The following is a 15,010-nucleotide window of genomic DNA, read 5'->3' as shown; positions in this document are numbered from 1 at the left end:
AATTTTGTTCAGGATACAAAATGAAACAAAACACATTTAAGAAAAACACCTGTATTGAGAAGAACATTTTATTGGTCAAATCTCATGTTCTTATACAAACATTTATAAAACCACATAAGACATATATTATTTTGGCACATGACTCTGACACTACACAGCAATCTGTCCTTCTTTCCAAAACTACTGTATTAATGACTTTTAACCAAAAATACTTGAATTTGGAAATAAACCACTTTTATTCATTTTATTTATTAAAACATAAAACTTGGCATTTCCAATGTTTCACATCCATGATAAATACACTTTGGTGTCCAGTAATGCCTGTTGGATGTGCTAAAACTTTAATGAAGCCGAGAGGAATTTGATCTATGAAATCAACTTGTTTTTGTTTTGTTGAAGTACTAATCAGCCACATTCAACCAGCCAATCACAGCATACAACTAAATTTCTTATAGACCTGTGACAGTTGCCAATATTTTCAGTCATCATTTAAAATCACGATCCTTTGAAGTATATATGAAGACTAACAACATTATTGCTTTGTTGCAATACTTATTGTAAACAGACCTTGGCAGAAATTATTACTTTCATAAGAGCAATAGTAATTCAATTGTATATTGTGCCTTTTCATACAAAACACTAAAAGTGCTCTACAGACATAAAAGTGATGAAAACCGTAAAACTATCATCACAAAGTAAGACCAGAGGAGCCATTCAGCACATTTTAGCTTGTTGATCCAAGAATCTCACTATGTTAGTTAATTAAAGGTATCTTGTGTTTTAGCATTAGCATTTTGCTTCTTCTAGCATGATAAGAAAAAACAACAATCACTCATTATATAATTTATATAAAACTGGCAGACACTTAGTCCTGGTGTTGGTAGACCAAATGGACTAATCCAGTCAAACAGAAGAAGTTTAAGTGTTGAGGTTTACGGTCAAGAAATGTATTTTCGGACATAACAATAGCATATCTGTATAGCAATCAAATCCACATTTAATCAGTAAGATGCACCTGAAGATAAATCAGTAAAATTCACATTAGAAAAACGTGTATAAATCAGTCTTCATTTCCCTTTGAAAAACCTAATGGCCATTGACAAAGTTCAAAATTGAATAAAAGTTTCAAAGAGCTTATCACAAATTACAAACCAAGCCCTTGATAGTGGCTTTCTGTTTGCTAGAGGCCTCTTTTGATCCAACAGGAGGGTCATCAGAGAAACCTCGGGTTTTAAAACTGAGGGGCTATGCTTTGATTTAATCTATACCGGAAGTATTCACAGATTTCATCAAAAACACAAGCCAAAACATATGGAAGTCTATGTAGATAAAAGGGAGCATTTCAAGCTTAAACTTTCTTAATTACATAGTATAATTTAAGTCACAATTTGTGTGCCTATGATTTCAAGCTGTACACACTCACACAGACACACTTATTATTAATCGGCTTATAGCTGTATGATTCACATTGTTGGTTATTGTGCTCTGCCACTCTGAGTATAAAAACGAAACAAACATCTATCAAAAGCCATTAAAGGATTTATAACACAGAGTGGCTAATCTAGTTATCTACGCAGTGCACTGTTTGGAGGATTAGGACATTGGACAAGTGGGACACTAAAGCCTCTCATGGAAAGTGACGTACACAAGAATGGGCACAGCCTGAGTTTAGGATGTTTAACCATTCTAATAGGCATTTATGGGTTTGCAATCTATTGGTTTACCTTATTTAAATGATGTACACATTTTATTTCCTGAAAATAATATTAGTACATTATACGGTCTCTAATCTATTGCTATATTAACCAGATACTACCCATCAGTTGGAAAACCCACAGGGTGTATGCATCCACAACAAGCCAAGTCACCCTGCTGAGCACCACAATTTTTTACATTTGACTTCCATGCAGAAGGCACTTAGTTATTCAAGAGGCCGTTCATGTTTCCTTCTAAGTCTTACTATAGAACAAACACATAAGTACCAAAAGTCAATATAAAAATGGCAGTATAAATGTCTATTAAAAAGCTCTATACCCAAGTGCTGTGTTTGAGAAAATCCAAGACAAACCTCTGGTTCAATCGATCGTGTTGTTCGTCCAACTGCAGCCTTGAGAGTTGTCTTCCTGATTTATCCAGAGTCTCTCTGTACTAGAAGAACCTCCACTGCCTCACTTAAATACAATTCTATGTAAGGCTGCGATTTCATCCCAAACTACGGTATATTTAAAATTATTACTTGCACATTGTCTACTCAGAATTCCTCTGCATTTTGATCGCTTTCACTCAGGGGGGTGCTGTCCACATCTTGGGAATGGCTCGCTGCTTTAGCTCAGGTCATATTCTGTGGCACACTGGCGCAGATACTCTTCATATAGCTTCCCCTGATTAAACAATTAAACAAACAATGAGGATTGGATAATAAATGTTGTTTGAATGTACAATATAGAAGACTGGATCCGAATTGTAATATCTCTCGGATATATAAAAAGTTCAATAAAAGTTACCTTCTTCGGTTTGACAACCTCCTGAATATAATCACTGTAGTCTGCCAGGCACTTCTTCTCTCTCTTTGTGAGGGTTCGGTTTGTACGGCTATGAGAAGGGAGACAAACATTGATAATTTCAGTTCAAGTCAAAGATTTCATGACATAGCAAAAACTCCTTACCTCAGCAAATTCAACCTTCTGCACTACAGGGGGAGGGGGGGGGTAAACTGTTGCTTACCTTGCAAAGTATTTTGCCAAGTATATAAACAGGTAACAGAAGGCTCCTACAATTATTATAAATAAAATCTGGCTGTCTTCTGGCATCCAGTCCCACAATTTCAATAACCATCCCTGTTGACAGAGACAAAAAATAAATAGCTCCTTAGCACAACATACATACACAGTAAAATAATATCTAGATTCAGTAATGCATAGAAAATAAGCATTTATGTTTTGATATGTCTCTAATCTCTTTGAGTTTAAAATATATATATTATATATATTAGGGTACTGCTGCAAGAAAAAATAAACAAAAGTAAACGTTTTCCATCAAGAGTGTCATATTTAGTATTTTTAGTATTATACAGCTTTAAAACTGTAGGTCTGTGGATTTCCCTGTATATTTAACTCACAGAGCCAAAATCTTAAATGTGTATGTATGAACAAGATTTACTGCAAATGGATCAAATCTTTTGTAGTTTAATTATAACTTTTCCTCATCTTGCAAGCAAAAAAAAGACACATACCGTACTCAGGTAGAGAATTGTTGTTATGCTTTCTCCAGCAAAGGCCTTCACCACCTCTCTAGTTAAAGTGCTGACTACAAAGCTGAGGATGAACAGTAAGGGGAGCAGGATCCCAAGAGCCCCGAACAGGAAAGAGTGAAGACGGGCCCTTTTATTGGAACCCATGTCCTCCCTGGAGAGAAGAGAGCCACAAGGTGGAACCCGTTCTTAGCATGGCAAATCTGAACAGAATCTACAATAGATAATCCTACATATAATCATTTTCTAAAAAGGTCCAGTCATACCCATTTAGTAAATATCATAATCTACTTGTCCAGCTCAATTTTTGTTTTAAGATCTCTGGTTACGTTAAACTTTAAACAGAATTCACTGATCTGATCAAGTCCCAATCCTTGCTCTCCAATACTGATATTTACCTTTCTGATGGACATAACCAGACAAACTGAAATGTTTTACTTATCAAAAGGAATGAGGAATGAGGAATGAGATGGAGTTAGTTACAGTCTTTAGTTTTGTTGATAGACACCAACAAATCAGGTCGCACCTGTCCTGTGCTAGTTTGTTACGGATTGTGTTGGAGATCAGGTCACAGTCCTTCTCCAGCTGGTCCAGAGTCTTCTGTACCGCCTGGTTGATGGTCTTCTCAATTGTTTGGCAGACTGTGTCAATCTGATTGACACAACGACTGGGCTGGACAAAAACACCACCAGAGAAATAGAATACGCAACCATATATACAAACATGAGTCAATATTATACAACACAATAAAAAAATGTTTATTTAACAAATCCAAATATAGAAATCAAATATATCTGTTTAAACTGAATTGCAGTCCTTAAAACAACACTGAAATATCTGAGGGCAGGATGAGCACATGATTTCTTGGAGAATAAAATGCAGCATACTCAAAAGAGCTGGCATAGCAAAGGAAAGCTAGTGTCACTAGTGTAAGAACAATTGCTTTCATCATTTTACTGTAGTCAAAAATAATGATAGGCCTTTTCTGCAGCACAAAATGTATTATTATTTTGTGAGATTTCAAATATATTTTTTGTAATATTTGGTGAAAGAACCCAATTTTCAAGTCCTTTATTCAACGTCCTCATAACATACTGCTTCTCTTTCTCCAGCCTCTTCTCCCTACTATGTCACATTTCAGCTCAACTGAAAGTGTTCTGGAATCGTCAGTTAACCACAGTTAAACATTCTTGCTTTTCACACAATGGGGTCTGGAGAGGTAGGGGGGGACGAGGAAGCAGTAATTCAGAAAGAATGAAATCGAAAATCTTTCCGTATGAGAAATTAGTATTTCTGTAAGACTCCAGTGGCTCTCACTCAAGGAAATAAACCAGGTTGGCAAGACCTGTAAATCCTAGCAGTGTAACATCACAGAGGAAAGATTAATCACTGGATGAGAGTCTGGGATGCAGCTCTAAAACTAGTGGTATAACTGCCTTAAAATCCATGGTCACACATATCAGAAAAGGCCTAGATTTTATAGCTGACGATCTGTCGACTGGTGAATAGTGGATGAACGACATATTTCGTTTTTTGGAAATTTACGAGGGTGTAAGCAAATTTTCCAAATTTACGTGGGCATACGCACAATTCCTTTCAAATTATGGAATATCGACTACACCACTGCTATGAGATCTAAACGCAAGCCCACCTTCATTTAAAAGTCCAGGTTTCCCCCTGTATGTGGGATAACACCAGATCAAATACAAAAGCGACTTCTGAGGCAGTGTATCGTGCACCTGCCTTGCTAACTCCAGATGCTCAGTTAAAGAGAAAGCTAAACTGATGCTAACTTGGGTGGAAAATTAGGGCTAAGCAAAGGAAATGAGGCTTCAATGAAGCTGTCAGTTCTGATAGTTGACCAGATATCTCTGCAATGACTGCAGAGCTCTGAACAAAGAGTAGCGTGGCAACCAACCCCCCGAGGAGCCGCTGGAATCAAAATGTGTAGAACTGAACTAAAATCAAACAATATTCAAACAAATATAGAATAACAACAAGCACATTTAAGGAAATACATACCTTCTGTGGGTTGGGTATGTAAATTGTGGGCATCTCAAAGCCACATTTGTTCAGACCTGGTCTTCGACAAAGCTCCTGAACAATCTGCATCATTACTCTCTGGAAGGAAGTAGAGAAGTAATTAAAGTCATCAAACAAATGGTAAAATTCCTGTCATTCAGATAAACTATCTGGAAGTAAACTGGATCCTTCAGAAGGCCACCACATTATTGCTCAACTTTGCCACACGGCATGAATTTCCGGGTTATGAGTTACAGTCTGTGCTGAAATATAAGGTATCACAGTAACATATACTTGTCACCAATGAGGAAGCCAGCTTGACAAGTCAGGACTTTGCTACCTGCCGGTCGGTCTCCCGGCCTGCCTCGTCGGCCTTGCTGAGGTAGAAAAGCAGCTTGTCGCCACACTTCTCGCTGAGCTTCTCCACAATGTTCAGCGTTCGCTTGCACAGAGCCTGGCCCATGGGGTCAAAGAAAACAAAGATGAGGTCGGCTTGCTCCCCTAGAAAGACAAACAGGCACCTAAATACATTACTCGGCATATTACACTTTCTTTATCAATCAATAAGTAAGTTACTCGAGGTTTTGTTTGTTTCTTTTTATCACTACTCCACAGAAGGTATTGTCTGTGCAAACTGGAATAACTGGCTCACTTTGAGGACATCTTGGCCTTAGTGTGGATCTCAATCACAGTATTGAAGAGACTGAGAACAAATGCTGCACTTGTTGCTCTGCTCTAAAGAAGTCACACGGTATCAGCACACACTAACTGAAATGTACAACATGTACATCATGTACAACAGTGATATTATTCTCTCTTTCTTTCTTTCTTTCTTGTCAGACACTCTTATCCACGGCGACTTACAGTTTCCATGCCCTTTACAAAAGTGCACTTATACAAATCAATACAAAATTAATTTAAAGTATTACAAAAGTGTAGTAGTACAATCAATATAAAATACAAAGCATACATTTTAGTTCACAGAGGTAACAAGCAAAGACTTGATGCAGTTAAGTCCTAGGTATGTGCTAAAGGGATTTGTCAAATAAATGGAGACTGGAAAGGGTTATTGCGCATTAGTGTATCTTACCAAGCCATGTGATAGCATTGTTCACATCAAAGGGGTACGTCATGTCACCATCCACCAACCCGGGAGTGTCCACAAATGTCACTAAACTGAACTTCTTCTGCTTGGAAGTGGAGATCTCAGCAGAGAGGTAGTCTGACAAACCTAGAAGATATATAAACTGCGTGCATACATAAAGGTGCACCACACGTTTTCTTAAGGAACTTCTTGAACAGAAGAACCACTGCAGTTGTGTAACACCTTTACAGCAGTGAACAGCAAAGCCATTTCTGTTTGTTTTCCCTTGTAGAAGTGCTGCACTGCGACAACCATTGAAACGTCAATCTTCCACAGGAGTGATGCTAGACATCAGCCGCGGTTTCTATTCGAGCAGCAGCTCCCAGCAATTATCAAGTGATTTGGGTTAAACTGAGGTTTGTTTTGGTATTTTACCACACACGTATACAGACGGACATGCTTTAATCTTTCTAGGCTTTTCTTTTTCTACTCTTTTAAAAACCAACTGAGTTGGGCGGTCTCGAATACCCAATACAAGTCCAGCTTGGAGCAGCTGGCAGTTTTTTGCGCCACTTTCTGAAACTACTAAATCTGTTGTCATGGTCACCCACAACAGCTCTTCAACTGGCAGCTTTACACAAACAAACAAAAAATAAAGCTAGCCAGTGAAGAACGACTGTGGAGTAACTCTCCATCATCGACAAATATTAACGTTCAAATAACCCTTTTTTTATTCTTTATGAGAAACTTACAAGAATAGCTAACAGTAATGGACTGGAACTTCTACAGTTATATTTGTTGCCAGTGTTATCTTTTCAGGGCATGTTTTACAAAGGTTGGAATTAATCAAATCCTCCACATTGAAGCTGTTCGCAGGCATTAACATGCATTACAGGTTTTCCTTTATTGTCATGGTGAGGCCTTACTGAAATTACATTATACCATCAATTTCTCCAGATACAAGTGCATCCCACAAATTTCTGCTGCCAATCTCTGCATCAGCCGAGGGCTTGGGTACATCGAGAACCTCCCAGCAAGGTCAGCACACTAAATTTAATTTCCGCCTCAAAGTCATGCTTAGAGATTTACTGTTATTACACTTTGGTGGGGAACATTAACACATCTACTACCAGTGCAAGCACCTGCTTCATTTTAATCCCTGCATCTTGGGTGATGGTAATCGCCTCTCGAACAGAAAGAAATTGGTTTTCGAAATACATACTGTTATACATCACTAACGTAGTGCTACAAAACACTTAACTGATGTGCCTGTATTTCAATTTTATGTCACTTTCTTTGTTCCTCCCTTGACAACGTGCTTTAACTTATTACTAGTTGCAAATCCATCACATTCACTTTCAATACATCGGATTATATTGATCCGGGGGTATCCTCCCCCCACTCGATTGGAGAGACAGCAAGTACAGCTGCTTTCATCGCACCAGTGTGCAGAGAGCCAGCGTTCATCTCACAGGGTGGTGCAAGACGGATCGCTGCCTCACAAACACATCTCCTGCACAGAAGCAAGCTGACATCTGGAAGCAGACTGCCTCTCACTTATAATTCATAAGTAAAGAAAACACTAAACATTCACCAGGGTATGAAGGATGAAAAGAGCAACTGGGATGTTGGTTAAACAGTGGGAGCACTGCAGCACATGGTGATGTATATTGCTTTAGTGTAGGGAACCCATCTCTGCATTCACTGGCTCAGACCTACCAAAATCAAATGTTTTAGACATAAGGCACAAGGGATCAATTAGTTAAATCGCAAAATGAATTGTGCCAAGTTTCAAGAGTACAATAATTCTGAGGGTTGAGTGAAGGAAGGAGCTACAGTAGAAGGGTACAGGTTGACAAAATTTGACTAAGAGTTGCGATACAATGATACCCAGAGGAAACAAAGTGGTACCCCCAGACCAGGGCTTCAGACCCCAGATATAAGGCTCTATGAAGCCTCTTCACAGCCACACTGCTCTACAGACAAGGTCACACACAAAGTGTGCCCAGTGTTGTGGGCGAGGGCAATGCCAGCAGAATGCCGCATCAAGTCGGGTCATTTGCAGGACAGTAAATTGGCAGTAAATTAAACAACGAGGTCTACATGTCACAGCTTCGACAGCACCGCAGTGCCAGTCCACTGAGACTTATATGCATGTAACAGGAGTAGAAAATACATTTTCGCCATTAAGATTTTGCGTTCGATTTTTATAGTCAGGTCTCGGTAGATTACATTTTATTTTTTCTGTCTGATCTTAGAAAATATAGCACTGCCTTTTTTAGGTATTAATCTGTTCAGGAAGCCGGTCTGGTTCAAATTAAATAATCTGCCCTCACTCAACTTACTCTTTGGCTGACTCTCAGGTTCCCCAGAGATGTTATACTAGAGCAAAGGCACAGGTCTGTACACAGAGGTATACATCTGAGAAATATAGCGCAGTGCTGAGTCATAATCTCCGCACAGCCCTTGCCCTTCCAGGTAGCTTTTATTTTATTAAACATGCTATTACTTTATCCTTTTCATTATTAGTTTTTGTCATTATTATCAAGCACTGAAGTCCAAGTAAAGAAAATGTTAAATATGATAAAACTGCTTTATTTAAAAGCAGTATAATATGAATAATAACTAAGACATACTGAAATGGGAAAGTGCAGAGGCCTTCTGCATCCAAGCACAGATCTTGTGCATTACAGAAAAAATGTAATTTCAGCTGACGTCTGGAGACCCCCCCTGTTCGCTATTACTCACTGCTTAGCCATGCACTAATGACGTGGGCTCTACCTAATTGAAATGTCATTTCAGAGCAGTGCCTTCTCAGAAAACCGTACTATCATTTCTCTCGACTCTCTCCCTCAATTATCAGTGGGTGTGACACTGTGCACCCGCTGTACGGAGGGATCATGGGCATCTTATACAGTCGAAAATAGAAACTGCTTTCTCATGGGAATCTTTGTGTGTTATGCCTAGATAATCAGCATAAACACCCACTAGCTTGATGCACACACACACACACACAAAAAAACATAACATGATATAGATTGGAAATAATGAATGTGCACCAATATCTCAAGGTGTCAATGCTTCTGTATACCTTGGCACAAACTAAAAACAGTGCCAATGTCGTTCTGAAAATTTTTAATGCAACTTGCACTATGCCTTAGCATTCTGTGTAATTTATGTTCATAAACATACAGTTGAAAACTATACGTCACAAAAGGCAAATCATTTGATGTATACAATAAATGTATGGTTGGGTTTCATAAATTATTTCCTCTGAACTAGAAATTGATAACCCTGGGAATAAAAAGGAATGAGTCACACAGCAGCTTTCGTCACTGGCTTGTACTGTCACAGCTCATCCGCATGTACACAGGAAGGCAAATATCAGCCTTGTGCCCTGTATTATACGCGGGACAGAAAGGGCCAGTGACTATGCAGGCTACTATTCAACATATATTGTGTACCAATTTCCATAATAATAATTAAAAAAAAACACTGTTGGAGGATTTAAATCATCCCTATATAGAATAAAAAACCACAATATTCATGTTATGAAGCTTATACCACAAACCGTATTCTACATACATTTCAGTTTATATTCTTCACCAATGCATAAATGAACATAACATCTCCAATAATCTACCACAGGGAAGTTTTGTACAGCTATCAAGTACACTCTATAAACCTCTGGCTTTGTTACTTTATCCTAATATAAATTTAATGTATACTTGTTAAGATGGTCACTAATGAAAAACACTGCTGTACATATTCCTGTATGTAGCTGTATGAAGCAGGGAATGATCATTTATTGAGGATAACAGCACTGATTTAAAATGAAATGTTACATTAGGAGCAATGTGGACCATCTATTTAAGCCTAGTGTCTAACAAGACAAAACTATAGCATATAAATGTACATACACATACATAAAGAGAGTTAAAATAAAGGAGACAAATCAGACAGAAACACTAATACACAGAAACAGAGGGGAATTACAATTCCTACCTGCAAACTCCAGAAGAGGTCGAAAATGTGGATACAGGTGAAGCGTGGCGTTGCCCTGCACAAAGACAGAAAAATGAAAGAGTGAAGATTTAAAGAAAGCAAAACCGATGTGGATCAAGTACAAAAGCAATTTGCAAAATACAGTCTACTCTCTTCTCTGCAGCCTGGCAGGCAGATTTCAGATCAATGTTGGGAATTTTAGAAGCGGAGCTAAACTGCCTCTGCCAGTTAAGCCACCCCTGTATATAGAAGATAATCCTCCTGGTCCAGGTCCTCGCTGTAATTACATTACTCATCTTCATCTCCTTTACTTGTGCCTCAACAAACTGTCTGACTGGATCTGCAGCAGACAGCAGCCAACGCCTTCCTCTTCGCTATAAAGCTCCTCTAAAATATGATGCAAGCTTAGCAACAGCCACTCAGGGAGTTTGCCATTAGAATAGTTACAGTATATTGCTTCTACAAGCAATAAAAGTATAGTTGGCAGAACTGAGCTTTACAGGCTTGTTCAGGGAAAGAAGCTGTACGGATGACTATTTCACTGCATTACGTGGAAACGTGGATTCCAGTAAATTCATTTTCTGCTGCATGACACAGAAGATTGACGCCACAGAAACAAGGAACATATCCAGTCAAATGTTAGAAGTTAATGGGAATATATCTGACACACAACACAAAAAGAAAAAGAAAAAGAAACTAATAGGTTGATGAGCAACAACACTGCACCAAGCAGCACAATCATATATTTATTAATCATAACTGACAAAAGGCTTCTATTTTTAGTAATGATTACCTGTACATACACAAATCCTGCTGCACCTTTATAGATACTGTGGTAAGATTTGTTAGATCAAATTATTTGTGTTTCCCCATACCTTGGTAGTTATTTCTTTTTTTGAAATGTAATTTATATATATTTTTTCAATTTGAGAAGGAACTTCAATTTATTGAAGTCCTAAACATTTAGCTATGGGACATAAATCATTTTCAGCAGACAAGAACAGCCGACAATAAAAGCTTACAGTGCACCCGTCTGAAATGAGGACATACCGTAAGCGACTCTCTCTTCCGACCACTCGTGACAAAGGTGAAACCTTGCGTTTCAATTGCCACTCCTGTCTTCTGAATGTGCTCCTCCACATACCTGCAAAGAAATACATTTAAACAACTCTAATGTGTACTGCGCTCAAAATAATTAAACCAAACATGGACTGCAACCCACTGAGCTGAATAATGAAATATCTTAAGAGACCAGAACAATCCTGTGTTGAAAATTCTCAATGTCACTAAAAAAGCCTGCATGGAAACCATGCGCAGAGGAGGGGGAAACAATTGGATATTAAGTAGATTCATGACAGAAGGAACTGTGAATATGTGGAAGAAGTTACAAAAGCTGTAGAAACCAGTTCACAGGGCAGCTTCACAAAATGTCCTGATGAGATTCTTGAACAACATATTTCATATTCTCTTACATTCTAAACCTGGCCAGATCTACCGGCTGTATTTATTTAATTTTTAGCTGAGGTTTATGAAAGGAGCTGTAGAACACAGTAAAGAACCCAGCCACATAACTCCCTCGTGCAGCATGTAGCTTTACAATGTGCTCTAGTAAGTTGTGGTTTGGGTTTCTTCTTAAACCTCACTGATAATCCTAAAATCTCCATTCAGGGCCATAGCCAATCCCATCAGATACCACCAGATACACAGTTATTACCACTGACGCAGCTGGACTTTGTCTATGAAACAGTATTAGCATTAATCGGCACAACCAAGTCATGGGTCACATCGAACATCCATTTATGTGGTTCAGCAAGTTAATCAGCCCTGCATACACTCTGTGTGTAACAAAGCTTTCACAGGCTTTTGAGACTGCCCTCAATCACCCTCCGTAATATAAATGTGTGAAGTCTGACTATACACGGAGACATTGCTTGGCAAACTCAGACTTTCATACACTTTTTTCCCCCTTTTAAATCCTGAATTACATGGATACCTCATTTAAATGATGCATAAAAACCTTACAATGTAATTGTGCTTATCCAACACTACTGAGGGCGGTTTATTACCAGTTAATGAAGGAGCTCTTCCCAGCTGAGTGGTTTCCCATTATCATCACAATGATTTTCTTGCGCGGAGGAAGCAGCTTGACACCCAGAGTGTTTGCGATCTTTATTAGACCTGTAAATAAAACACAACAAAGATGCCCAAAGTTAGAAAGAGAAGGCCTAAGCTCAGGCCTCAACAGAAAAACTGAAATCAGAAGAGATTTGTAGAGGAATGTAGTACAAACACACATCTTGGAATAAAGGCATGGCAGTGTTAACAGTGTGACATCTTAAAAGGCTTCAATGGGGTCAGTTTCAGGTATCAATCGTTGCCATTTAAGACTTTCATAAAAGCCCCCGATAATTAAAAAGGTCTCAACACAGATTGTCCATGCTTGCATCAACTGTAGCTTTAGAAGATAAAGAATGAACTACACCGTCCTGCGATGGACTGGGGTGCCATTTAGGGTGTACCCTGTCTTACGCCCTGTGCCAGCTGGGTTAGGCTCCGGCTCACCATGCCCCTGTACTGGATGAAGTAGTTATTGATAATGAATGAATGAATGAATGAATGAACTACATTCTTTATTCTCCCCACCACTAGAGGCCACCACATCTGAACATCCAAAACAGTGCTTTTAACATAAATTGCTACAGGCACAGTCAGTGAATAATTCCAAATATCAACAGTTAACTATTGTCAGTTTCCATGGCACTTGAAACTGAAGATGTTACAGCTTTCACAACTTAACCTGAACTGAAGAGAGAACATGCTTTAAAATTTACACCAGGATGTGTAACCTAATTCAACAGGACATACACCAACACCAACAATCTGAACTTCCCGATGTAAGCGTTTCCGTCCACAACTTTAATATCAGATTAGAAGACTATACATAGCGTAACACTGCACAAGTCACGTGTAAACAAAGTGCGAGTGGTTTAAGCACGTTTTATTTCCACTCAGGCCCAGGTGATCCAATGAACTACAAATAACAAGGTAAAGACCATGCCCTTTAATTCTACACCTATTTGCTGGTTGTCCTGCTTCTACATCCTGAATCATACAAGTCTTACAGTATGATCTCTCACCTAGACTGATTTATATATGCCAAATAAATAAATACATTAATTAATTAATAAATGTCTGGTTTGGTTTCTCTACAGATCACACCCAAGACATTTCGGTCACACTGATTATGCAAGTTAGCTACACATAAGTACACTGTGTACCAAATGGACAAATCCATTTTGGTGAATGTCTACTCATGCTAGGATATACTCACATGTCCCTAATGTACTTAAGTCACGTAACCTTTATGTCCTTCTTTTATTTTAATTTATAGCCTAGTCATTATTAAAGAACGCCCATATTTTACAAACCATGTATGCAGAGACGATTATGTGTCATATTATAGCACATAGATAGCCATACATCCATGTCTGGACAGTGTAACAATTGTGAGATCGAAGTTAGCATTAGCTAAGTGAAAGTCTCTATAGTTGAGACTATGTCACAGTGCAGCTTCACATTAAGGAATATGACACTCATAAGGGACAGCTAACCTTTGCCAGTATGGGACCACGTGAGCCTATATATAGGGAATTATTTGGTGTCCACTTTCAGCTACAGGTCTCAACCAGAACAGATGGGCCTGTTAAATAGCACTAACAAGCACCCTGCAGTTTTCAAGACAATCCACACATTTCCATGGAAAGCACAGTATTCTGAACAAGATCGACACAATGCTCAAGGTGCTCATCACCGTGTGAATGTTGGATAGCATGCATTTCTGCAATATTGAAACAAAAGATAAAGACACCACAAAAAAACGTTGCCTGCAGCAAACCTTTGGAAGAAAACAATGTCATAGATACAAAACCAGCAGATCTTGAGGGTTTTAGTTTCAGTTTCGAAACACACAAACATGGATTGAACCACAACTGGGGGGGGGGGGGGAAACCATGACGCTTTAATTGTAAAATGATTCCTAAACAGAAACATTTCATTTTAACACGTTCACTATGATGCTGGGGCCATCGCCCGGTAACACAGAAACAGAAGTGCTACTGCATCGCGTAGGATGACAGGAACCGCACCTGTCACTTGTAACTTACTATCACATTGTTATTACTCCGGCTTTGCTACAGGTGTACATCAGATGTAACATTGTAACCGACACAAACCACTTCAGAGAGTTCTCGTAAACTTCCTAGTAAACTAAAGCTTGCCTTCACTTCATATTATTACTAAACAAACGTCGCTCTGCCCCGGCTGTATTTACCGGGAGGGTACGGTTGGTTCATATTGACGGCAGTATCATTTGTATTTACCGTTGTCGCTGTCGGTATAGAGGCTGTGGCATTCCCGCAAGATGTGCTCCCCCGGAGAGGAAACAGCCTGATTCAGGGGGTTTGCCACCGACCTGGGTTTCGCCCTGCCGCCAGACATGATGGCTATATGGCTGTAGTGGGAACCATAAGCCAAGAGCAGCAACCAGGCGAGCCGGTTACACTGTGACACCAGCCCTCCCCCGGCAGGGCAGAGCTGCAGCGCCGCCCCATGGAGAAGAGGTACAAGTTAGTGATGTACAGTATTTGGTA

The 15,010-nt window shown here is 39.1% G+C and overlaps 1 protein-coding gene across 1 annotated transcript; it reads right to left on the bottom strand.

The window, feature by feature from the left end:
* Positions 1–54: 54 nt before the first annotated feature.
* Positions 55–14,893, bottom strand: LOC136712591 (uncharacterized). Its single transcript, XM_066689245.1, has 12 exons — positions 14,741–14,893; positions 12,428–12,539; positions 11,412–11,505; positions 10,362–10,416; positions 6,363–6,503; positions 5,613–5,773; positions 5,273–5,371; positions 3,777–3,922; positions 3,233–3,404; positions 2,725–2,837; positions 2,505–2,592; positions 55–2,381 (listed from the first exon to the last, which is right to left on the bottom strand). The coding sequence occupies exons 1-12, from the start codon at positions 14,856–14,858 to the stop codon at positions 2,325–2,327; spliced, it is 1,356 nt and encodes a 451-aa protein (XP_066545342.1). The 5' UTR covers positions 14,859–14,893; the 3' UTR covers positions 55–2,324.
* Between the last annotated feature and the right edge of the window lie 117 nt (positions 14,894–15,010).

The sequence above is a fragment of the Amia ocellicauda genome, chromosome 17, assembly GCF_036373705.1.
Source record: "Amia ocellicauda isolate fAmiCal2 chromosome 17, fAmiCal2.hap1, whole genome shotgun sequence".
Taxonomy (NCBI): Eukaryota; Metazoa; Chordata; class Actinopteri; order Amiiformes; family Amiidae; genus Amia; species Amia ocellicauda.
This window is presented reverse-complemented; position numbering and strand designations above follow the sequence as displayed.

Excerpts from the sequence above, each read along its gene's own strand:
- LOC136712591 (XM_066689245.1), bottom strand. The coding sequence starts at position 14,858 with ATGTCTGGCGGCAGGGCGAAACCCAGGTCGGTGGCAAACCCCCTGAAT. Across the intron at positions 6,504-10,361 it reads ACCTCTTCTGGAGTTTGCAG|GTTTGTCAGACTACCTCTCT; the intron begins GTAGGAATTGTA and ends TATATCTTCTAG. Across the intron at positions 2,382-2,504 it reads AGGTTGTCAAACCGAAGAAG|GGGAAGCTATATGAAGAGTA; the intron begins GTAACTTTTATT and ends TTGTTTAATCAG.